The sequence below is a fragment of the Strix uralensis genome, chromosome 12 (assembly GCF_047716275.1).
Source record: "Strix uralensis isolate ZFMK-TIS-50842 chromosome 12, bStrUra1, whole genome shotgun sequence".
Lineage (NCBI taxonomy): Eukaryota > Metazoa > Chordata > Aves > Strigiformes > Strigidae > Strix > Strix uralensis.
In genome coordinates, this window is record NC_133983.1 from 12,765,788 (window position 1) to 12,791,229 (window position 25,442).

General features: G+C 40.0%; 1 protein-coding gene across 1 annotated transcript in view; it reads right to left on the reverse strand.

Moving 5' to 3' along the window:
- Window positions 1–19,394, reverse strand: part of LOC141948630 (neural-cadherin-like) — a 66,812-nt gene extending 47,418 nt beyond the window's left edge. The window contains exons 1-3 of the mRNA XM_074881340.1: window positions 18,347–19,394; window positions 1,510–1,707; window positions 408–633 (exon numbers count right to left, since the gene is read on the reverse strand). Of these exons, the coding sequence (XP_074737441.1) occupies window positions 408–633; window positions 1,510–1,707; window positions 18,347–19,394 (1,472 nt within the window). The remainder of the gene's footprint in view (window positions 1–407; window positions 634–1,509; window positions 1,708–18,346) is intronic.
- Window positions 19,395–25,442: the final 6,048 nt, after the last annotated feature.

Below are 25,442 nucleotides of genomic sequence, written 5' to 3' on the forward strand. Positions count from 1 at the left end.
AAAGACAGTCTTTTGCTTTTTCCGATTTTTTACTTGATGGATAAGGCACTTCTCCAAATTTGACATATAAAATTAATATATTCTTTCACACCAGGACATCTTTTTTCATTTCTAATTTGTATTCTGCATTTAGTTTGAAAATTAAGACACAATCAACACCTACTAATACTTTCCATATCATTTAAAAAAGCAAGAAACCGTAATTATTCAATACCGCTTTTCTGTATAAAAAAGTGACTAAAAAATACATCAATCAAACTGTATCTTGATCACTTCTATTAAGATATCTAAATTGTTACTCACAGTATCTAATTATGATTCACAAACAATACTGAGGCTTTGGGGAGATCAAACAGAAGTTAAACTAGGAACACAATCTCACTGCATTATTTTTAACTGCTACTTACGATTTTCCTTGTGGCATACTTTCAGGAACATAAACAAAGTACGATATGTTGGTGAACTGTGGTGGTCGAAATCCAGCAATTACAGAAACAGAGGCTGGAGACCCTCTGCTTCCAAGTTTATCTGCTGCTAGTACAGTCAGTAAATACTCCTTGTCCCTCACCAATGGCAAACCTGTTGTTTTAATCCAGCCAGTGTCCCTGTCAACTTCAAATCTGTCTTCACCACCTAAAAAGAACAGTTCCACAAATTGTTGTCAGCAAGAACATTCTTACTTGATTAAAATTAAGAGGAGAATATGGTATCAAATCCCAAGTTGGTTTTGGCTTAGAATCAGCATGCACAGAAATATTCAAAAGTTGTTTAGAACTTAGAAATCAGTAATTACATTCATGATTACATTTCTAAGTTGGATTTTACTTTTCTAGACAATTATTACTCTTCTTTATCCTCCAATACTTTGATGTTGTTTGACCCTAAATATCCCTTACCAGAAAATACCCTGCTAGAGTCCTGGCCAAGAGGAACAAATTCACCTTTGGAATGGTATTGCTACTCCTCTTCTGCCTAGACAGTTTTGAACTATTACTGAAGTTTAAGACCTCCAGAAGGAAAATTATTAATGAGTCTGTACTAGCTTTGCAAAGCTAAGGCACAATCCAGACCTTTAAAAATTTGTTAGAAATGAACCAGAAGCATGACTTCCACAAGGGAGAAGGAATATTAGCCCTCTCCACCCAAGAAACTGTGCTCCACATACTGCCCTATTTCATAAACAGGTGGCCCAGCAGAGAGGTGCTGACTACTGCTGCCATTGCCACCCCCCTGCCAAAGCCCTGAGGAGTACTCACTGCTCCAGTCCCCATCATCCCCCAAGAGACAACCTGGGCACGAACCCAACTTTGAAGGGAGAACACACTTCAAATCTGGCAAATCTGTCTGTACCCTCAGTAAGAGTTGTCTATTCTCACACACAGACCTGAAGGCTCATGAATCTTTTGGAAGAAGAACAGAAGATCTTTCACTAATGAAACTGAGGATGAAAGACAAGAAAATCACAGTTGTGAAGCCTAATACACCGGGAATGAGAGGGTTAAAATTTACCTTCCAAGAGAAAATACTCTACAGCTCCATGGATCCCTTCATCTGCATCCACAGCAAGCAGCTTGTATACTTCAGTACCTCCCACAGCGTCAGGGGAAACCACAGCCAAGAATGGGAAGGGCTCCATGGCCCATTCAGGTACGTTGTCATTCACGTCTGTCACAGTAAGTGACAAGTGCACCAAGTACCAATCCTTTCCTAATGGTCACAGGAAAATGAAGATATACTTAACAGCTACTTAAAGGCACTCAGAGTAACAGAAGCATGTATCAATTCCTGAGTGTGTATTGTGTGCAATATTGGCATGTAATCCAGAAAAACTGAGGGTTTAAGGCTCTTCTGCAATCGACAGCATCCAGACACAATGGGGGGAAAAAAATAACCAGTACAAGTACTGATGAACTGCAAGATCAGGGCCACCCATATTACATTCTGCTAATATCTCTTTTAAGGAAAGATTACACATTCTTAAATTTTCTAAATTTAAATACACGTTTCCTGAAAAGTTTTTTTGCTGAAGAGAAAAGTTTATGCAATGATTACAGCAACTCTGAATTTTGAAAATTAAATATTTGTTGCCAAAAAATTCTAACCAATCTACCCTAACTAGTGATTTTCCTGGTTAGAAAGTTCACTGAAATCCTAATATGGTTTTCACCTCTATTAAAGATTAAATGCTGCTAAAAAACAAACAAAATCCCCAAAACAAACCACCACAGAATAGAATTATTCAATTCTCCAAGTATCAACCACCGAAGATCCTTAAAAACTGTGAAAAAAAGTATTTGCTATACCTCCGCCATTATTAAATCAACCGGCGAAGACAGTAGAGCTCCTAAACAAATAATAACTATCGGGCAAGTATTGCTGAAAAGGTGGCAGAAAGGAAAAACACCAGACTGAAGAAACTGCTCTGAAATTTCCAGGAATGGAGTTAAGCATTCCTGTTAAAGGGGGAAGGAGTGGGAAACATCCTGGGTGAAGAAAGTTTCTGAACACAAGACCAAAGGATAGGATTAAAATCTTCACATTCCAAAGAGAGCAAAGTGATACAGAAGACAGAAAGCCATTTTTCCCTTAATAAATTTACATACACTTTCAACTGAAAAAAAAAAAAGCTTCCTTCAATTTCCTTCAATCACAGCTAGCTCAGATTTTGAAGTAACTTAGCTGGGGTAACACAAGACTGTGACAGAATATTCTTTTTGTAACTGATAATATTTATCAGTAACATCAGGGAGCACAGCATAAATATAACTTAGGCCTTCTGGCCAGCTTACCCCTAAGTGGACTGGCACTGAACTTGTAAATTTTGCTTCAGAAGCCAACTTGGAGTGTTCCTGCAGTCCATATTTAATGCCTTTGGCTCCAGAAAACTGGTGTACACACACCCTGTCTGACTCCGAGAGCAGTACAACTGCACTGACATGGCACTATGCCCCAGCTAACAAGCCTGGGAAGGTGAAAGGGAATGTGGTCCAGGTCAAAACAGCTGTCTACATTTAAAACACGATTTATCCACAAGTTTAATAATGGATGTAAAGTCAGAATTTTTAATGTTGATGGTGTTAATACTTGATTTCAGAGCATATTTATTATTTATATATACATGAAAACATACCTACACACACGCAGTTATTTTCAAAATAGCTTTACAGGAACTGAAACAACATACAAAGAGGAATATCTAAAAATATCAGTTTTAATTCAAATCTACTTAATAATACAAACTACTTAGTATTTAAGAATCTAAATACAAAGTGTTGCCAAAACGTCTAACCCTGTCAACAGTGTTATCTTGCTAAGGAGGAATATTCTCCCAGGAAGGTGTGCCACTTAGGTTGGACAGCTGTACTCTCTCCCCCTCTCCACTTCCTTAATTGCAGCATTACATCCCTCTTCAAAAAAATCCACATTCCAACTAAAATATGTTACTTTTGTCTGACAAATGTATTTACTGATGTTATCCCTTCACTCCCACAGAAGTACTAATATATCCTTCACATCAGCCTCTTGCAAGCTTCAGTTTTTCATACTTAGGAACCTGATGGCAAGTAGCCTATTTAGTACACTGTATCATAATCTGCCATTTATAAACAACCAGTAAGTGGATTGTCATATAGAAAACTCCTTGGTGCTGTGATTAAGAAAGTCAAATGTAGGTTTCTTAGTTTAAATCCCTGAGACTTAATCCATCATGACCTTTGATTACTTTGTTCTTATCCAGAAAATTCAATAAAAAAAAATCAGTGTTCACCCAAGATAATCACAGAAGTTCTTCTCAGTTAAACTTGTGAAACAGTATTAAATAATCTGAATTGTACAACTGTTGAGTACCTCGCTTTTTTTTTTTCTCTAAAGAGCAACAGATAACATATTGACAGTAGCTTGTTAAATCCAAATGAATTTCTTTGTAATTGTATCCTGGACTCAGAATCTAACATTCCAGGGAATACAATATTATCTTAGATAGCACATATGAAAAAAAGGTGGCTACGGCAAAACCAAACTTCTAATTTATCAAACAGTAAATCACAGAAGCAATCAGTCTCCTGAAAAAAAACCTTAAACATGCTTTGCACCATCGCAGAACATGGATACATGCAACACACATTTTTACATATTCATGGAAAAAATCTCAGTTACCATGTACATCCAAGTCTTACAAAGTCTTCTCAACTCTGAGACGACTTCTGTGTGTTAGGTATTGCACTTCTGCAGTCAGAAATGTTGGGAGGCCTGCTGTAAGGATGCTCAATTCAGCCTCTCTATCTGAATGTCCTTTGCACATTGCATGTGAAGCCAAAGTTTCAAAAGATAAACTCAAATTGCCTCATTACAAAGAAAGACTGACACTGAGGTGAGAGTACTGTAGCCCACACTGCTATTGCACTGTCCTTGTAGTCACCCAGGTATAATTCCCTTCAACAATTAAGCAGACTCTGTGAAAGCAGCTGCATGCTTTCTCCTCTGTATAGCACAAAAGCCAGAAGGAGCACCAAAAAACCATCCAAAAACCATGATCTAAAAAGCAGCAGCATAGATATTTTTTCCCACTACCACACTAAAAAGAACCAGATGTGTTTCAGAGACGTGTTTCATGTCAGAATGCGCATTTCAAAAGTTCCAGGGCAGCCAGTCCAAGACACCTAAAGAAATTGCAGAGGAGGGAACTTGTTAGACATTGATCTGAGTCTGAAGTTGAAATACACCACGGCGACTCACAACGGGGTAAACTCTCAATGAGAAGCGCCAAACGAGATCAGTGTCTGCTTGAACACTCCAAAGATTTTGATTAAAAGGTTGTCCAAAAAGAGTAAGTGCAAAAGGGAGAAGTTAAGTGTCAAAATTGCTTGTCTTTTCTCAAAAGTACAGGTCTTGTGGAAGCTGTCGCAAGTTTGTAAATACCCATTGTTAGCTTAATTTGCCTGGGCATACTGCAAGCTTAAAATAGGAAGCACTAAATTAGAAGCCAAGTTAAGAACCTTTGAAAATCTGCCTCTATAATAGCAAGATCTATTGAGGATTTGAACGCCACCTTAGTAACCCTGCCAGGAGTAGAAAGGTTACTGATCTTTGTCTCTCTGGAGTCTGGAAATCAGTATCCTAATCAACCCATGACCTCATTCTGTTTCAAGCTCTGCTGAAGTTCTTAACACGCATGTATTTCTCTATCAAAAAATAAGTCACAATCAAAGAATAACTGATTTTTATTGAACAAGTAGTAATAAACCTGGATACAAATTCCTCTCGTCACTTACTGACTGTCAGTTCACTGAACATTAATATGCTAGTACTTAGTCATAATTATAACTGAGAAATACCTCTTGTAAGGAAACTGTGGAAAACTGCATCAGGAGTGAAATTAATCTTCACATGCTCTAGTAAACTTTATTAATCAAAAACTAAAAGGAGTTGGGCATGTTCCTCCAGGTACTTCTGTTTTAACAGTTAAGAGACCTTAATGTCATTTGACATCTTGGCAAGATCAAAGCTTTCAGCAATACGTTGATTACCTCTGAAATATCTGAATAATCTTAAGAGTTTTGTTAGGATGATCAGCAACACACATGATCAAAGAGACCGGCATAAGCGCCTCTCTTGACCAGTACAGGTTTCCACTGCATGGGACCTTACAAATCTTATTGGTATGTTATCTTCTTCCATCAGCCATAGACAATCTGATTCATAAGTAAAAATACTAAATAAATCATCATGATTTCGCTTTCAGATAAAGGCAGTCTGGAGGAAAATGACTGTAACTAAGCTTTCCCTTGACTGCGTACCATGTATCAAAGCAAAAACTGTAACAGAAACACCAAACAGTACTGTACTTCTCTGCACAGAGACCTACAATCGTGACCTGGTAACTTGTTAAAACAACATCAGGGTGTCCAATGAAGCATGGTCAGACAAGGACTTGCCAGAGGACAACAAGTGTGATGAAGAGACTGACATGGGCAATAATGTGTAATATGTGTATGTCTAGCAGGACAACGCGTTAAGAATTTCAAAGTATATGTTCATGAATGTGATTTTTTAAAGCATAACTCCACATTCTAATGAGCACAGCAAATATTTAAAAGTTTCTCATTTGTTGTACTTATCATGACATACATATTACAAAATTCAGTCTCATATTTTGTAACTGACATAGCTGCTTGCCTACAGAACAGTTGTGTTTTCCTACAGAATGGAGCTTAAACTGGATCTTTAACTAATTTTTAATAAGGTATATAAAATTTATTTTCTCCCCTGTTTATGAAAATGATCTGTGCTTCAAGACAGCAGAAGGAACGAAATTTTAGAAACGCATCTCTCAGTAGTTCAGGTGTCTCAATGCCTCCTTCCATCAAAACACTCCCCCATATGTATCTTGCTCATACATAATTACACATGTACCTGCATTCGTATATTATGGTTAATAGTAGTTTATTAGTAGTATATAAGTAGTACATGTGCAGTAATATTGCCACATTATGGGAGAAATAATATGTTATAATTCCACTCAAATCTTAGCAGAAACAGCTTAAAACTAGTAATCCTCTATGGATTTGGGTTAAGTCCTACAAACACACAGACAGGTTCTACTTAAATTATCTGCTCCAAATACCAGGCCCCAACAACAATGAAGATACCTGCAACTATATTCAGCAGCGCAAATCAACCCACTGCTAAGACCTTAAGTCAGGAATCTGACACAGGCTTAATTATCTCTAAAAGAATTTTCAAACTGTTTTGTAACACATTACCAATAAAAATTTCCTCAATATTAAAGGCCAGATACTTGACTTTCAAGCCAGGAATACCGTAGATATCTTACACAATTTCATCCATTTAAAAAAACCCTACTGAAAGAATTGTTCTGCCAATTACATTGTTGGCACACACGCAGATTTTGCATTTGACAGATTTTCTTCCCTAACTTCAGACAACAGAAAAATTTAAATTATTTTCTCACAGATGCTGAGCAACAAAATATAAAACTCAAAATGGCTCTTGCTGCATGTAAACATGACAGTAACATAACACTGGAACACCTTATATTAAAAATTAGGATTTTTAAAAGTTATATAGAAAATAATACTTCATATTCAAAAGGGTAAAACCATCTTTTTATTTGATCAGAAAGTATTTTTCCTCTTCCTATTTTTCTTCACTGTGGAAACTTAATAAAAACAATCTGTGAGCAGATTGCTCTTCCCATGTATTTGCAAACACCACTTACTTGCTCTTTGCAATATCAAAACTAAGCCCTCTCTACAGATCTCTTTTCAATTTATATAGAAAGTTAAAACTAAAATTATAAGCTCTAGTCCAGAGGTTTTTCCTACTTTAGCTGCTTAATTCCCTATTAGAGTCAATTCGTGTAGCATCAAAAATCCTTCTTAGGGCAGCTCATCCTGAAGTCTGCTTTTTCTCCGTTATTCCCTCCAGTTGGAATTACTTCCTTTTAACTTAATATTACTGACAAAATCTGCAGCACTGAAATTTATTCCCTATCACCAAAATCAATCTTCATAATCCACTGCTGAAGCCTCATCACAGGTATCTATCTATAATTGCTTATTTTTCATACCTATCTGTGGTTGAAAACTGATAAACAGAAGGATTTATTATACTGTCTTACTCTGAATTCCAACTACATTAGGTAACATAATACACTAGCTGGCCCAAGTTTCTGCTCACAGGAAATATATGATATGTCATAACTCACAGTTTTCATCCTCTGGAAAAAAATTACATAAGCAAAACATTAAGTGACATGCTGGGAAGTTTAATCATAGAAAAAATGCTCTTTAAAAGCAGCAATAACTAACTAAAAAAAAAATAATTGAGAAAGTCTGTAAAATACCTTTCTTTAGGTCTGCCTGTAGGCAAACTTCTAGATCCATACAGCTAATGAAATCAGCTCTCTACCAACATACTCTACGTAAGAATTACACGTCAACATAATCCAACTGCTGGTTTCTATAGCAGAAGCATTTCAAAGACTGCTTCTTTGTTTACCTACACAACGTCCCTAGGTGCTAGCCTTTCACTATTTTATGTTAGACTAATTTTAGCACTACACCTGTTTAACCTTTCAACAGATGAAAAAAGCAGTGTGCCCAGGTGGCCAAGAAGGCCAATGGTATCCTGGCTTGCATCAGAAATAGCATGGCCAGCAGGGACAGGGAAGTGATCTTACCCCTGTACTCGGCACTGGTGAGGCCGCACCTCGATTACTGTGTTCAGTTTGGGCCCCTCACTACAAAAAGGACATGGAATCACTCGAGCGTGTCCAGAGAAGGGCAACGAAGCTGGTGAAGGGTCTGGAGCACATGTTATACGAGGAGCAGCTGAGGGAACTGCGGTTGTTTAGTCTAAAGAAGGGGAGGCTGAGGGGAGACCTCATTGCCCTCTACAACTACCTGAAAGGAGGTTGCAGAGAGCTGGGGATGAGTCTCTTTAACCAAGTAATAAGCGATAGGACAAGAGGGAATGGCTTCAAGTTGTGCCAGGGAAGGTTTAGACTGGATATTAGGAAGTATTTCTTTCCAGAACAGGTTGTTAGGCGTTGGAATGGGCTGCCCAGGGAGATGGTGGAGTCCCCATCCCTGGTGGTGTTTAAGAGTAGGGTCGACATAGCACTGAGGGATATGGTGTAGTTGGGAACTGTTAATGTTGGGTTGATGGTTGGACTGGATGATCTTCAAGGTCTTTTCCAACCTAGACAATTCTGTGATTCTGTGAAAACCACAGGCCACCTCAGCTATCTGAGGAAACCGATTTAGTAAAATCAGAATTACTGTACATTCAATAACATTCCTTCAAGTCCACAAGGTCCAAGCCATAATACAGATAGGATTTGTGCAATATCTAAAATCTTCCTCGTTTAAGACAAAATTCACCTTTTTGAAAAGAAGTCACTTCTCCAAGAAAAAGCATGAAAATCTGTTATTCAAATACCTTTTAAAAAACAGCAGAGCAGATCAAGGACAATGCCTACTGTCAGCCTCCTCACTAGATTATTTTTTCCAAATCTCCACAATCAAAAGGCAGACAGTGCCTTCTTAAGCACAGTTGTTAAGATTGAGATGATTTAATAAAGTCAGAGTTAAATACATAGGAGAAAACATAATTTAACTAATGAAAGTCAGAAATTTGATCCTTTGGTGAGATACAAACCATATTTGTATAATAAAATAAAACTGTTCTTATTTTAAAAGAAACAAACACAAAAAAAAAAGAAAAAGAAAACCCACAACAGGGAAGAACCTTAATACTCATATACTATGAAGACTGGGTTACATACTTTGCCCAAAAAGTTTAGGAAAATTCTTAATAAACTAAAAAGGGTGTCACAAGCTTGTAAAATAATTAGTAATTTGTCATGTCAAATTTAAGTCATTTAGAGGGACTTAGTATTTAGAAAGAATGGAAAGCCCTCTCAAAATCATGAACCTCTACAGGAGTCCAAGTTAAAGACTTGTCAAAATTGAAGAACATACTGAAATTACATGTAGCGACCAAGTAACTTGATCAAATAATTGTTCTTTCCTTCTTTAGGTTCTTCACTAGTTCTTTATGGCTATACCAAATCCACATTTATCTGAAAAAAACTCTTCTGTGATGTCACCATTAATTTTCTAGGAAAAGGTTTCAACATAAGTAACACAAACTAGCTCCTCCAACCTGCTATCAAAGTTGGGTTATAAAGATTCATTGCATCGCACACAGATACTGCAAACTAATAAATCCTGTCATTTCATACAGCAACTGGAAGAAAAAATATTCCCCTACCTACCTATGTTGTTACACCAACAGCAGCAGGAAGGAGGAGAGGGCTTTCATAATTAATCATTCAGTTAACTTCTGAATGTCACACTGGTTAAATCAAGCCTTGGAAATCATGCACGCTGAAAGTTTGCATGCAATGTCAAATACTGTATGTTGGAGTTGCCTCTAAACCCATCTCTTTTCACCATGTCAAATTATAAAAGATGCTGTCAATCTGTGAAATCCAATGTATTCTCACAGTTCTGATTTCATTAGGATTATATGACTGTCTTTTCTCTCAAAAATCTGATGGATACTTCTGTAAAATGAGACTTGAAGATAAAATGCTTGTATTCATTAAAAATGTAGGCTTCTCTGCACCAGTGTAATTGATAAAACTGACAATGCCAGACATTCTGATTTTAAAAATCTGACAATGTAGAATATGTACTTGACTGAACATGTCTCTACAATTGTGGACAAATAGTATACATTCCTTGAATGTACGGAGAGAAGAGGTATTATATTACTATGATTAAACAATAATGGGTGAGAAGCTAGGTTGCTCCTGGCATTTTTAGGTCATTTCAATTTATTTTTAAAAGGACATTATGAGAGTGTTAAAAGTTAGGTCAATATCGCTCTTACATTCTGATCTACCTCTATCAGCAAATTAAGTATTCAAGTTAGTATTTTTCTTTTCGCTTTTTAAGTTGCTCCAACCTCTAAGACTTTTACCTTAAATAGACAAATTTTGAAAACTCAGGGGTTTGTTATTTGTTTGGGTTACTGCAAGTAAAATATTTTGGGTCTGGTTGAGAGGGCATTGTTGTTTTGAGGAGGCTTTGCAAATTTCATACTGAACTCTTTTCACACCTCGCTCTATAATATGTCTTAATGTAAAATATCTACTGACTTGAAGTTTGGGAAGATACATTTCCAGAAAAAAATCTTAACGTCCCAGGCCTCTAGCTGCAATCAGGAGAAATCTCTGTTCCCACTTTCATACCATAACATGAGATAAAAGCTACTGGTTACTGTACCCAGTCCTACTGTATATCCCGCAAAAAATAGAGAACAAGTATGCACGAACATTTCTCTAGTGTCATTTCTGAAAATTCATGAAGCATGTATGATGGGCTATTTTTAAGTACAGTAGTTTGCTCATTCATAAAACATAAACCTTCCAAAAGAGGTAACTTTGATGGGCTCAAGCTGTGGACAGCCCACATTCCCTCATAATATGCCTCATCTTTTTTTCAGATAGAATGATGACAGTCTGTCATGTCTCTGTTCCTTATCTTCATATGGCTTTTAAAATAGAAGTCAATGCAAACCACAAAACAAAAGTAAAGAAAGCATCAGAGGAGCTAAATGACCATGGCAGAGTGGATCTTAATATAAATTACCAATTAGAAGAGAGTAAAGTGATAACCATGTTATCGGGGACTTCCCAGTGTGGTATCCCATCTGCTGAGAGTGCCAGACAGAAAAACCAAGCATGCCCAGATGTGAAATAATGACTACAAATTAATAATCACAACAGACATCCTTAAATAACAAAACATGTGTCTTAATAAATGATTACTGACTGCCAAAAATCATTACCATAAGGAGAGAACTTAGCTAAAGAGGTAGCACCTACCGTACCACTCTAAGATGGGAAGTTCTCTTGAAATTTTCCTTAAAACTTCTTGGGAAAAATCTGGTTTGTTTCTCTGTAGCCCATCATGTGTAAGGAAAAAAAAAAAAAAAGCCACACCAATACAGCCTGCTGTACTTTGTTTCATTATGCACAAGAAAGTCTTTTGAACTAACATTATCTGGACTGCAAACCTAAACACATGAAAGATAGGAAATCATTATTCATTTTAATTTTTCAGAATAAGAAAATGAAAAAGATAAAAGATAATTGCCATGTCAGTCAGAGAATCAACGGCTAACTGGAGATGTTATAAACCAGCTTTGAGGAAGATCCTATCCATATGTTCTATAATTTACTATTTCCATCAGATTAACAGACCATGGCACATCATGTATCAACATTTATATGCATCACCAGTAAACTGAAGCCTACTTGTACCACACAGAACTCTTGTCATTGAGGCCAGGAAAAAGCAATAAACTGGTATCTGCTGGTGCACTGTTACTGCAGGGAGAAAGGACACTAGGCTGTGAGACTTCACATTTTTTTGCAGCAGGGAAGAAAGACTGCCACATCTTGGTTTCCATTTCAGACTGTGCTGCGGAGTAAGCTGTCCTATAGACAAAGCCTTCCTTAGCTACTTCAATTCTCTTCTGCTCTACCGCCCCCAACTGTCCTTATCCCCAAACTGGCACTTCCTCAACACTTGACTTATAGGCAATTCCCATTTAAAGAAGTAAAAAAATTTTATATGTATAAGATTAATCATCTAAGGCCATCAGTTTTCCCATTTAAGAAATTATGATCACATTTATCAGAAAAAAGAAAAGCGGAGTTTATGTCTGAAACACTGTATATTGTTAAATACTGTATATTAGTAAGCTAATCAAAGGGAAACTGTCTTCAAAATACTGAATTTTTTCCCTATTTACATGAAAACACTTTGAAGTCAAAGGAAAACTTACTGTGGGCTAAGTCCCAGTTTCTCTTTTACTCTAAAACCTAAACTTAAACATACCAAGAAAGTTTAAAAATATATTCTATCTGCAAATTTGGATACTACACTTCTGAGACTGAAAAAAGAAAGGTTAGGAAAAACTGAAATAAAACTATTTCATAATCAAATAAAGTGTAAGATAATTGCCATGTCAGTCAGAAAATCAACGGCCAACTGGAGATGTTATAAACCAGCTTTGACGAAGAACCTATCCATATGTTCTATGATTTACTACTTCCATCAGATTAACAGATTTGTGCTAAAATTTAGTTAGATCTTTAAAAAAAATTTTAAAAAAGGCTTCTTTATTTTGCAGAAACTGAATGTTTGAGATGATAAACAGCCAGAAGATCTAAACAGCTTTCGTGTTCAAGTCCCAGTAGTCTCACAAAGATATTTTTAATCTGACTGCTTGGCGTAGACAGCATATAGTATCAAAACATTCAGACTGAATAAACATCAACATGGTGCTGTAAAGCTTCCCCAGACATTCCCTTCTACCAGAAATAAGTCACATTCCAAACGTGAAAACACCTATAGTTGTTTCAAATGCACACAGAATGTTTATTTTCTTTTCACTTAATAGCATGAAACCCATTGCAGTTTAACAAAACACATCTGCTGGATAACAGGTGATGATTTCATCTTAAGGCCAGCTTGATATGTAACTGTTAACAAGGTGGTAATTCATAAAAGAGGTAATAAGAATGGACGAGACAAAAAAATCACCCAGAAGCTACGTCATTCTTAGGGATGATCCCCACAGAATCAATACAGCTAGGAAGGGACTAAGGCCTCAGATAAAATTAAAACAGATGATCCTTGGCTTTCAAGCATGAAAACCTTGAAGGTTTAAAATACACATATCACTAACACTGGCATCTCTGTGCTGTGTGTCAATTTAAACAGGACAAATATACTTAAAATGCAAGTGACTGCTGTTAACTATTTGGAAGGCATGTCAAACATCACCCTTAGTAAATCCTCTGATAAGAAAAAATGATGACAGGGGATTACAGAGCTAATTCCCATGGATGAAGTAAGGTCAAAGGAGCTTGAGAGCACAGAGGATTAGAGACACAAGATCTTTCATGCACTTCCCCCAAGCACTAATGGAATAATAATGGCCCCTTCTCAAATTAAATGTTAGCTCTATGTTAAAATATTCATGTGCATGACAGTCTAAGAAATTTTATCTTCTGTTCACTGGGTAAAGTGAACAAAATAGTATCACGCTTTTGTGAAGAATAAATAAATTGTGTACCAGTAAATTAAATGGGATAAAATCTGAACTGCTACAGAAAACGTGAGCATAGCCATCACTTCTTCAGGCAAGGTTAAGTGAAAAATATAGCCCAGGGCAGGGCGACCAGTGGGGGTCACTAGAGGTATTTGCTCATCAAGGACCGTGTGACAAGAAACATTCTCATGAAGCTAAGCCCTGAAATTTTGGCATTCTGTTTAGCATCTTGTTGCTCAAACTAATTGTATGAGTACTTCCTGATGTTTCGCTTTGGTTTGGGGCTGTGGTGTCTGTGAAGGTTTTTTTTTCTTTTGGCTAACATATTTGTAAATTATAAAAAACATAAACATTGTTGGGCCTTATTTCAATTTAAATGAGTGGTTTCAGCTCTCAGAATTGAATTTTCTGTTCAATGTCCAGGCAGAGCAATTTAAGCTCTCAAGGTAGTCAGGGTATAGAGAATATTTTATACAAATGCACTCACGCTGCTGTTGAAGTTGCAGAATTTAACTGCCAAGGAGCAGCAAGGACAAGCTCCTCTGCAGGGTAAGGTAAGGTGAAATGGGAGTCAAAGGTGACAGCAAGACAAGCAGGGACCTCACTGTCACCGAGCAAGAAGAGCAGAGCAGGTCCCATGATATAAACGTGGTTCATCTAACAGTCCAGCGGTCTCCAGACAAACACGCAGTGATGGGGCAGGTCTCGGGTCAAGGTAGGAAGCCAAGTCAGCCAAGGCAGTGTCAGGGTCAGCAAGATGCACGGCCAGGTACAGCACACGCTGCGGGGGGCAGGGGTGGGGGGGGCTCGGGAAAGGACCTGAGGTTAAGCACAGCTCCCAAGACATGGGGTAGAGGCCACAGACAAGGCTTGTGACAACTGACTGTCTGATCCAAGGTTAGCCAGCTGCATCCTGTCAGAGCTGGCCTTGAACATGGGCAGCCAAACCCAGGGAGCTGTAAGACCTGTTACTGCACTCCAAGATCTGACAGTCACATTGGACAAATCAGCCCTAATCTGAAAGGTAACATCCTACCAATCTCCAAAATCAGTCAGGCTTGACTAATCTGTGATCCCCTTTCTATTACTTAAAACTAACTTCTGCCTGTTTTTAAATCTTCCTTCTAAGAATTCATGAAGTTGAACTACAAAACAAGACAGTATCTCCTCTCTTGTCCCAGGCCGGGAATGATTACTCCTCCTCAAGTACAGCAGAACCCACACCATAAAAAAGGCACTCCACACTATAGGCCCAGATTTTTCTGTTGCTCTTTCCAGTAACTACTGTTTCCAGAAAACATATAAACTATGTTAAAACTAAGTCTACAAACTATCAAATGGACACAAAAAGATACACAGAGAACAGAACAGACCTACTAACATACTATTTCCTCTACAAATTGCAGTTAACTTTACTGCAGCACTGAAATACACAAAATAATTATTTATTATTTCAAAGAATACCAAACAAATGATGGACTTTTTTGGGCATCTACATTTAAAAAAAAAAAAAAAAATCATGAAATTTATAACCAAAATACGCCAGTCAAAAAGTAACTATATCATGTGGCTGCACTGGTGATGACAATAGTGATAATAGTGATTTGTCCACATCACTACAAACAACTTTAGAGCTCAACTGCAGCTTTGCCAAAAAACCCAACCCTTAGTGTTGAAGAGCTGTTTATGCTGCAAACACCCCTCAAAGCTATCCCTGATGCAGGAAAATGTGTATCAGCACCAAGCCTATGGTCACATCATACAGTTCTGCTAAGAAATACTCAACGTAGCGAGGAGCGAATCTGTTACATTGGCAGTTACTTCCCATGCCAAGTGGAGCCAGCTCGGTTAGCTCATACCTTCAGCAAGCTGCAACTCAGAGTGAGAAAACCCTTCTTCTAGGAACATGTGGGAGATTATCTGGATACTGAGATGCTAAAGGTCTGGTTGCATCTGGAACAGTATTTACTTCAGTGGAACACCAGCCCTGAACACACTGTCATGTTGATTGTCCAGAACAGAATTGAGAGGAAGCGAAAAGTATTTAAAATTCTATTGTAGCTGAATAGAAAAAATAAACATACAGCCTGTTACACATCTTTGTGCTCCTCTGAATAAAAAGTAATTCAGGAACAGGACATCTCTTACAGTCCCATTTATGAACGAAAGGGTGAGGGCTGTCACATAAACCAGGAAGAAATGCTGCTGAATGTTGCCTTATTACCACATACCAGTCTTCCTGCTACTATTTTGAGAATGCTCCATCAGAAAAAAAAAAAAAAAAAACAAAAGAAAAAAAAACAACACTTTTTGTTCCTAGAGATCTAATAGGACAGCTTGGGCCACAAGCATTCTTTACTACTTTAGGTAATGAAGTGCACATTACAAAGGAATTATAATAAACACCGAAAAGATAAAGGACAAAGAGAGTAGACTTTATACGCTAAGCCATCTAAAAATCTTGTCTTATTGACATCATTGCCTGGGTTGAAGAACAGGCTAATGCCAGAATTGGTTAATTTTCAATTCTCAGCTACCAGACAGCAAGAACTAGGGGTGTAGAAAACGAAAAGTACATTAAAGGAATTAATACAACTTTGTAGCACTTGAACACAAATCATCATCTGATACTATAAGCTCTAATACCAGAAAAACATAGCTGCTGGAATATTTATGGTTATGTTTATATATATATATATTATAAATAAACCAGCACAAATGTTAAAAGCAAAGCAAACAAACTGGAAAAAGAACCTGAACTTAGACTTTTATTCACAACAAAATTCAGTGTAACCATGTCCATTTTTTAATTCATCCTGAGAGCTCACTTCTGAAAATACTGGGTTTTTTTCCTGGAACTTTTGCAGTCTTCCATATCCTCCTTATTTCAGCGAAAGTAAAACTTCTAGTTCTGCTAGATATCTTTCTCCCTCTCCTATCCCATCCTTTTGGTTATCTTTTCTCACATTACTAAAGTTTGGATTGCAAGTAAGGAAAGAGACATAACTTTCTAAATGTGTTTCAAATACCTATGTATTTTAACTCCTATAAAATGAGAATGTCAGGCTGGCCTGACAGATTTTGTCACTGCCTCCGAGCAATGACATCCCCTTTGGCATGTCACCTTCCTCAAGGCTGAGTAGCGAAGACAGGACACAGAAAGCATTTGTATTTGGGAAATTGGTGTATCCACCTCCTGGTTAGCAGCCAAAGCTCAAGACAGAACTCAGCATAAAGTCAGACACCAATATGCTACAGCAATAGGCATGACAAAAACCAAGTGGGAACGAGAGAAGGATCTGAGAGCTGTTCCTCAGGACCCCAGTGAAATAAGTTGGTGATCTAGTCCGCTTCACAGGAGGAAGTATCGATGTCACTGAAGCTGTCAGCACTAAATAGAATCCCTGCAGGCATCCGCAGGGATTTAACAGACACCAAGGAATAAACTGCTTCACTCCTATGGGCTACCCCTCGGTCAGAAAACAGAAGAGGTGAGGGAAAGGAATAGCGTGGGAAGCTTTTCATCTCTCCCGCCTGCGCTACTCTGTGGCTAACAAGTTACTCTGAGCCGTTGCACTGCTGAGAAGTTAATAGTTTCACAAGAAGTCACATAATACAAAACCTTATCTGAACCCTTCCAAGATGAAACCGAAACAACTGATTTCAGTTGACACAATTTTCTCCAGAATACTCACATTCTAGACAATCTTCAGAACATTGTTACAAGTAACACAAAAATAACAAGACATGGTGAATGTACACAGATACCCACCACCCAAGCCAATTAAAAATATGCTTAAACTAAGCTGCATTTTCATAGGTGAAAAATATTAACCAAGATGATAATTCAAAATTTTAAAAGTTTTTAAAAGTGATAGATGTAATCAGCCAGAGATAAATGAAATGAGCCATTCTATTTACCTCGGGTAAGACCCTGTGAACGATGACAATTTAAATCATAAACATGCCATGTTAACGGTGCACATTGCGCTCCTCAGATTTTTTAAAAAAAAGATAAGCCACATAAAGACAAAGCCACCGATCTTGCAAAAACTCATATCGTGCTTGTGAGTCAAACGTGCTTAACTTTAATAACGACTCAAAACTCAGTGACTTCAGCTGCATTTTTCAAGTTAAGTATTTAGAGGATCAGAGCTATAGGAAGCATTTTAATTGAAAACACTTGGATGTAAGAAGCACGGTATATCTAACACTTTGTCTCCACAAAACAAAACTTTGCTTCGTCTCAACACGTATATAACGTAAGTAACACTCTCTGGTTACACTGTGCGTTCTCCATGCTGTCATTAAGGACTAAGAATTTTAACAAGCGAAATAGTTAAGTTCTGATAACCACCTTACTGCTCCAAGCCATTTTACCTGGCTGCACCCTCCATATTCACTATGCTATGCAATGCTTCTTGTCACCTACAGCGTTTCAGTAACTTGCAGATTTCAGAGCCCAAAACTACGTTTCACGACAGAGCAGCATCTGACACCCGAAGCTAAACCACCGTTACGCGCTCGTTGTCACTCGGGCACTTTTCACTCCTTTAAAGACAAACCAGAGTCGCTGTGGGGCCAAGGCCACTACTCTGTAGACGACGCGACTCTTTTTGCGGCTGCGACCGCGGGGCCGAGCGCAGCCGCCCCGTGCCGGCGGGCAGCCCCGCGTCCCCACGCCCGCACCTACCTGCGCGCTCCTGGACGTGCACGACCAGCTGCCAGGCGGCCGCCGCCTCCCGGTCCAGCGCCGCGGCCAGCGTCACCTCGCCGCTCTCCCGCCCCACGCGCAGCGGGGACTCCTCGGCGGGCGGCGACGCCAGCTCGAAGCAGGCGGAGGCGAAGCGCGCCGGGGCCAGCGTGGCCAGGCGGCGGCCCGGGCGGGCGTCCTCGGGCAGGGCGAGCGCCAGCGGCGCGGCGCGCGGCAGCAGGGCCCGGCGGCGGCGTTGCTGGCGGGCGGCGGCGGGGCGGGGAGGCGGCGGCGGCGGCAGCAGGCGCTTGGCCTGCGGCAGCACCTCCAGCTCCAGCGGGTCGCTGAGCAGCGGCGGGCGTCCGCGGTCCCGCGCGTAGAGGCGCAGCGGGATGGGCGCGCGCAGGTGGAGCAGGGAACGCACCAGCACCACGCGGCCGCTGCGCGGCACCACGAAGAAGTGGGCGCTGCGCGGGAGGGCGAAGTAGCGCAGCTCCGCGTTGGCGCCCGCGTCCGCGTCCTCGGCGCGCGCCTGCCACACCTGGGACCTGAGCGCCAGCGTCTCCTCCACGCGCAGCTGCGTAACGGTGGCGCGCGGCCCCCCCAGGAAGCGCGGCGCGTGGTCGTTGTCGTCCAGCACGCGGACGGTGAGCGCGGCCAGCTCGGCGGGCGCGGGGCCGCGCGGCAGGCAGCGCGTGCAGCACAGCGCCAGGCGCAGCGAGTAGAGCGGCCGCGCCTCGCGGTCCAGCGGGCGGCGGGTGCGCAGCCAGACGCGGCCCGAGCGGGCGTGCAGCGCCGCCTGGAAGTGCGAGTGGCCCTCGCCCAGCAGCTGCAGGTGCCAGCGGCGGCCCCGCACCTGCGCGCACCAGGGCTCGGGCCCCAGCCGCGTCAGGGGGATGCTCAGCCCGCGCACACGCGTGCCCGCCGGGCGGTTCTCCGCGACGTGGCCGCCGAATGAGGGTCGCCTCCGCGGGGCGGCGCGGGCGGCGGCCAGCGCCCAGCAGAGCAGCAGGCAGCCGGCGACGCGCCGGGCCCTGCGGGGGACCATGGCGGCGGGCGGGCTGAGGGGCTGCGCGGCGCCGGCCCCCGCTCCCCGCGCCGACCCGGGGAGGGCCCGGGGCAGCGCCCGCCTCCTCCTGCCGCCGGCGGAGCGCCCGGCCCGAGCCACCCAGGACAAACGGCCCCGTGCGCCTGACGTCGGATGGCCCCAGTTACTGGGCCAAGTGCCCGTCACCCCGGATTATCCAGCCCACGCCACCGCCTCACCGCTTGCTTCACCGCCCCGAGCCCCTCCGCCGGCCCCAGGAGCCAGGTTCTTCGTCCGCTTACCCCGGGCGGCGGCGCACGGCACACGGGGCGAACGGCCGCTCCCAGCGCCCGCCCGGCTCTCTGCGGAAATAGTCTGCTTGACTTCTAGGTAGTTGCGCATTATGAAACCCCAGTTTTGCCCTCAGCTTGTACTTGAGCAGTCTCACCGGCCTGAAGTCAAAATGAATCGGCTCCCTAACACCTCCAGATTTGTAAAGGTCAAAGAAATTTCTTAGGTGAACTAACCTAAACTTAACTAGAGAACGCTGGTGGTAATAAACAGAAAGAAATAGAATCCAACATTTATTTAACTGTGTTGGATTTTTGGCTTGAGTAAAGCTAAAACCCAATAAAACTAAATTTCACCATTAAAGTTAACTGACTACATATATCAGGTATGTTGCAGGAAAAAAGTTACTATATTAAGCAGTTCCTCTACAAAACAGAATTGTGCTTTCAAGAATAGTCAAACAATATAAAACGGATGTTAGCTATATTTAGGTAGTACATAAATCACTTAAGAATCATTCTGAGATTAAAGAAAAGCCAAAAAAAAGATACTCTGTATGAGTCACATTACTCAAATTGTATGAGACTGTGAATAATGGTTACTTCTCTTATAAAACAGTGCATTTTCCTTACACTTCCCACCCAGGACTGTGAAAAACTTCATAAACACAATATTGTACCTTCCTGATATCCTCTGAAGAGAAGCTGGTTGTCTTTATGGGGAAATGGGAGTCCAGGATCAAGCAGGAAGACTATAGAAGACTCAGAATGAAAAATCCAAGTGCTCTACTATTACCACAAGGGTGACCTTCTCCAATTCATCCTGCAAGTAATTAAAGGAGATACAAATCATCAGCTTCACACATTAATGTTATCTGTCTCATACTCATAATGTTAAATGCCTCATACTGAGTGTCTGTCCTCTTTCAAGCAGGCAGCATGTTATTGTGAGCTGCAGAGTAGCTGCACTCCCCTTCCTCTCCTTTCACAGCACCAGCAGCCATTTCAGACTGACACATTTCTTCGGGGTCCAGGGCAGGATTACTCTTCTACTCAACCACAGAATGGAACAGGCACAAGAACTTCAACAAATAAAACATCTATCCCTAACATGCACTGAAGCACAGAAGAGGGGAAAAAAGGCTGAGGAAATGCCATCTGAGGTAGAACAGGGCTGCTGATAAAGCTCTGGTGACCCATCAGAAAGGCAGAACCACTTATACGAAACAAAATTCACCTGGAGTACTAAACAGGAATTGTTTCTCCCATGCCTCAAACGTGCCTGAGATTTCAAGCATTTTCAATTCTGCTTTAGCATAAAACCTGTGGTGTAAGAAGTTGCCATATCTGAATTCCAGTGCAGACATGGATGTCTTGATTAGGATGAAATAATAAATGGGTCAATCTTTCATCCCTTTCTCTAACAGAACTGAATCTTCATTATAATTAACAATAATAATAATGAATATGCCTTTTTTTAAAAAATTGAAAATATTACAGTCCTAGTGATGTTAAAAGTTGAGATAATGCAAATTCTTCAAAGTTTTCCTCACAGCGTTAAAATGATCTTGAAATCTCTGTATAAAGCACACTCCTATATGGGATGTTACCTTCAGTGCTTTTGGGGTGGCTTTTTTTTTTTTTTTTGGTCTTAAAAAAAGAAAATTTGTGAGGTCTATGGACTGTGTAGAACAAAGAACAATACAGACTGGGATGGGAAGAACCCCTAACTTGGTCACAAAGATTTATACGGCTCCAAAAGAAAAGGAACTTTTCCAACAGTTCCCTAACTGGTAAGATACTATGAAGAATCCACAACTAGTATTTGATCAGAATTTGACCAAACCATTTTGTGTGATCAGTTTAGTGAGTTCTGTTTTCTACATCCACTAGGATTTCTCTCTGTAAAAACTCTGTGAAAATACACCAGGAACAGAACTACATTTAAAGGTTTTTCATTTTTAATTAATTTAGACACAAATGTGGTTCTAACTGACTTTAAAGATGAGCCTCAGTCCTGGTTTCAAATGCAGAATTCAACCTACATTATTTTAATCAATACGTAGACTGAAAACTCAGAGATTGCACACAGGTTTTTTAAGAAAATAGAGACTTTATACTGTTGTTTGTTAAAAAAGGAAAGGTTGATGATTTTTATAGTTCACTGCCCTGTGGTAATCTTAGACAAATACTTGAGACTCTAATCCTATTACTAACTCTGCAAATTAGTGGGAATCTAAATTGGTGCCCTGGATACTTGTACAGTCAGAATCTTCCTGCAGCCCATCTCCAGAAGTTCTGACCATATGGGCACTGACTTTACCATACAAGCTCCCCAGTGATTCTACTTCCAAAGTTTATCAAGACAGCAGATCTACAGAGTACAATTAACTTTACACATCATTTGCTTCCTTCTCCTGACTGTCCAACAGTGCTCTCTGAGGTTCTCTGAATGTTCCAGACCATTCTCCCATTTATAGCAACTCCCTCTATGTCTGCTAGCTCTAGTTTTGGATTTGACAGTTAGGAAGCACTAGTTCTTGCACTGAAGCAAGAATTCTTCTCTTGCTCCTGCCCTGAATTACCTGTGCATCTTTTAATACAGTAATTAGAAGTTTCCCTCTTTTTCCTCTGCAAAAGCCAGGACTTACAACTCTAAGGGTACACCTATGTACCTCAGAACAAGTCTCCTGCTCACTAGGCTGTACAGGTTGCTGGCCTGCAAGCCAGGAGTGTGAAGTAAGCATTATTGCCAGAGATCCCACATGACTAAAGATTTCTAGTGATCACACACAGCATCAAGCACAACTGACCTGCTGGTTACTGAGGTTCACCTATGTAATCAGGTGATGGCAAGGCCAAGATAAAATCATAATCTCTGTCAAAAATGATTAATTCGTGTTTGAAAATTACTGAATTATAGTCTTTGTAACATTGATTTATAATACGAATATAAATTTTTAAAGAAACATCATGCCAAGTATTTGATGCAGAATTTACATTTTACAAATTAGATTTCCTTTAAAATAATGAACAGGAAACATTCTGAGGAAAATCTCGCCTTAACCTTATGGAACTGCACTGTAAATATTGAGGCAGGAGAGAAAAATGATGCCAGGCATTCTTCCTGTTTTACATATACCTCGTAGCCGAAGGGCAGGATGGCTTAGGGAAAAGTGGCACAACATACTTTACTTTCGATCAAAAGGTAAATATGCCTGAAGCAGTGAGAGCTCTTGACTGCTGCATACCCAATAGCTGGCTTGAAAGGAGCTGGAAGTCCTCTAGGATCTTTTACTATAAATAACTGCAAATATATATCAATAACAGAATTAATATACCCCTCCTGAGCCAGCTGCTGTGTATGTCATCTGGTACACCTGACAGACAGCGCTCTCAAGCACTAGTTTAACCTTTCAGGAAGGGTTCTGCCCTGCTGCTTTTCCAGACAAAGGAAGCTCTTCCTACACTGTTTACTTCCCAATCATGATTCTACAAGTGTCTTGCCACATAGCTCTGCAGGATCTAGCCCAAAGTGACAAGATAGTCCCTGTGCTATTTTAGATGGTTTGTACATTGTCACTTTTTATAACAACACTTGTAGCTCCATTTTCTCAAATGCAAGTATAAGTGATAATCCTTTCCTGTATAATTTTGCAAACTAAACCTAAATTATTCAGAAGTACAGCTGCTGTTGTCTAATCCTCGCTAGCTCTTTATGCAGCTTTCTCACTGTACATCACAATTTTTTCTTGGAATCTAGCAGTCAAATGAGTGCAAGAAACACCTTCTGTCATGCTAAGAGCAGAATCCTTCCTCCAAAACTGAAAAACTGATGACATTTTCAATATCTTTCAGTATTTTATAACAATTACTTTCCAGTTTATTTCCACCAGCTGGAAGAGATTTTCTGCTGTTAAGCAGAAAAGTGTGCTATATACAAGTCCAAGAAGGTTACAATCAATGCTTTAATTACAAAAATCTATGTAAATGGACGTACTTCTTATGCAGTCAGAAACACCTCCTACATAACTTATAAGCAAATTAAATGAGATATACATACAAAAAACTGAAATCTGAGGTGCGTTGAAATCAAACAATACAGTAACAATAAATTCTCACTGAATAATACTCTAATGGTATATTCTGTCTTCCCTGGCTGGTGCCTTACTACTGATCAAATTAATTACATTATTAATAATCTCAGTAAACCGCTTGAAAAGCTTTTCTTAAAAATCCTAAGTTTTCACAGGATAAAGTTTTATATTAATCAGAATTTTGACTTATGTGACTGACATAGAGTCATTTCACTTTTTTTAAAACAATGACTTTCGTAAATTACTTCATACTACTCTCTAAATATCCATTTTTCTCAAAACTATGCTTCATCCCTATAACTGCCTTAATAAAATGTCTATGTGAGAAGCAGACTGCTGGTTTTGCATTCAATACATAAAACACAATGAGCGCATACATGCCTGACACTAAATCTTAGTAAACCCTGCTTAGAGTATTTTTCAGTTATTTGTCTACATGCAGTAAACAGAAAGAATCAATTCATTCTTGCTTGTATTTCCTATTTATAAGCATCATTCTCCAAAACTTCAGTATCTTTTGTTTTGGTCGTCATATTTCTCTGTGTTTCAGAATGCCAAACTATTTTCACCGCAGCAGAACTAACCAGAACACAATTTACATTGTCAAAATTTGCAGATTTGGCAAAGAAAACATATAATCTGATTCAATTCCGCTCAGGTTCCAGCAGAAGCCAGTCAGGTTTCTGGTGAGCTTTTCAGCATCCTGCCTAAAGGGCTGTTGAGAAACCTGGTCTTCCAGATTCTGCAGTTCTGGGAAGCACATCATGTGGACTGCAGCTCTACGGCCTGGGATGTTAAGGCCTCCAGGGTCTGGAGGAGACAACTGCTACAAAACCAGGGAGCCCACATCTGCCAAGGTGAGTAGCTCTGAAAGCCAGGCACGGACTGACCTAGATCCAGTGTAACACTCTTCCATAGAGATTTTCTAGATTTGAGAGGGGATTGCTCTTAAGTGGTACAAACCAAATTTTTCCATATCACACATCAGCACATTTAACAAAAAGGTACAACAGATTTATATAGAGTATTCTTTGAAGATAACGTCTGTTTAAATAACTATGAACAGTGTGACAGTACCAAACACTGGCATCTGTGCTCATTTGAGGTGTCTTATACTGTACATCAGAATTAGCATGTGGTCAGATCGACAATTACTATAAGAAATATTCTGGTTTAGTGAGTAATACAGAATAATATACTACCCACAAAGGCAGAAATCACCTTTAAAGTTTTAAGTAATTAGCTTATGTTCATCTTTGAAAATTAAAGAACCTCTTGAGTGATGCAAACCTAAACTAATATTTTAATTTAGCTGATTCCGCTTCAAGCTCTTACATGTTAAAAATACTCAAGCATATTATCACTGGCAATTTAGAAAGCGAAGCTTATGGCTGCAATCAGGGCATACGAAAAACCTATACAAGGGAACACAGAGAAAATATTCCTGTTTCCACAGCCCAAGGAGTCAGTAAGGAATGATGCCTCCAAGAAGGACTCATCATCTTCCATGTTATACAAAGGTGTGGTGAGACAAGGTGAAGGCAGGCAGTCTACCTCTTATTTAATTCTACTGTAAATACTGTTGAGGCAGCGGGTCGCCTGCTGTCCTTAAAATACAGTTTAAATATTTGATTTTGTCCTGCCTCCACAACCCTTTCTTAGAACAGCTGCTGACTCATGTG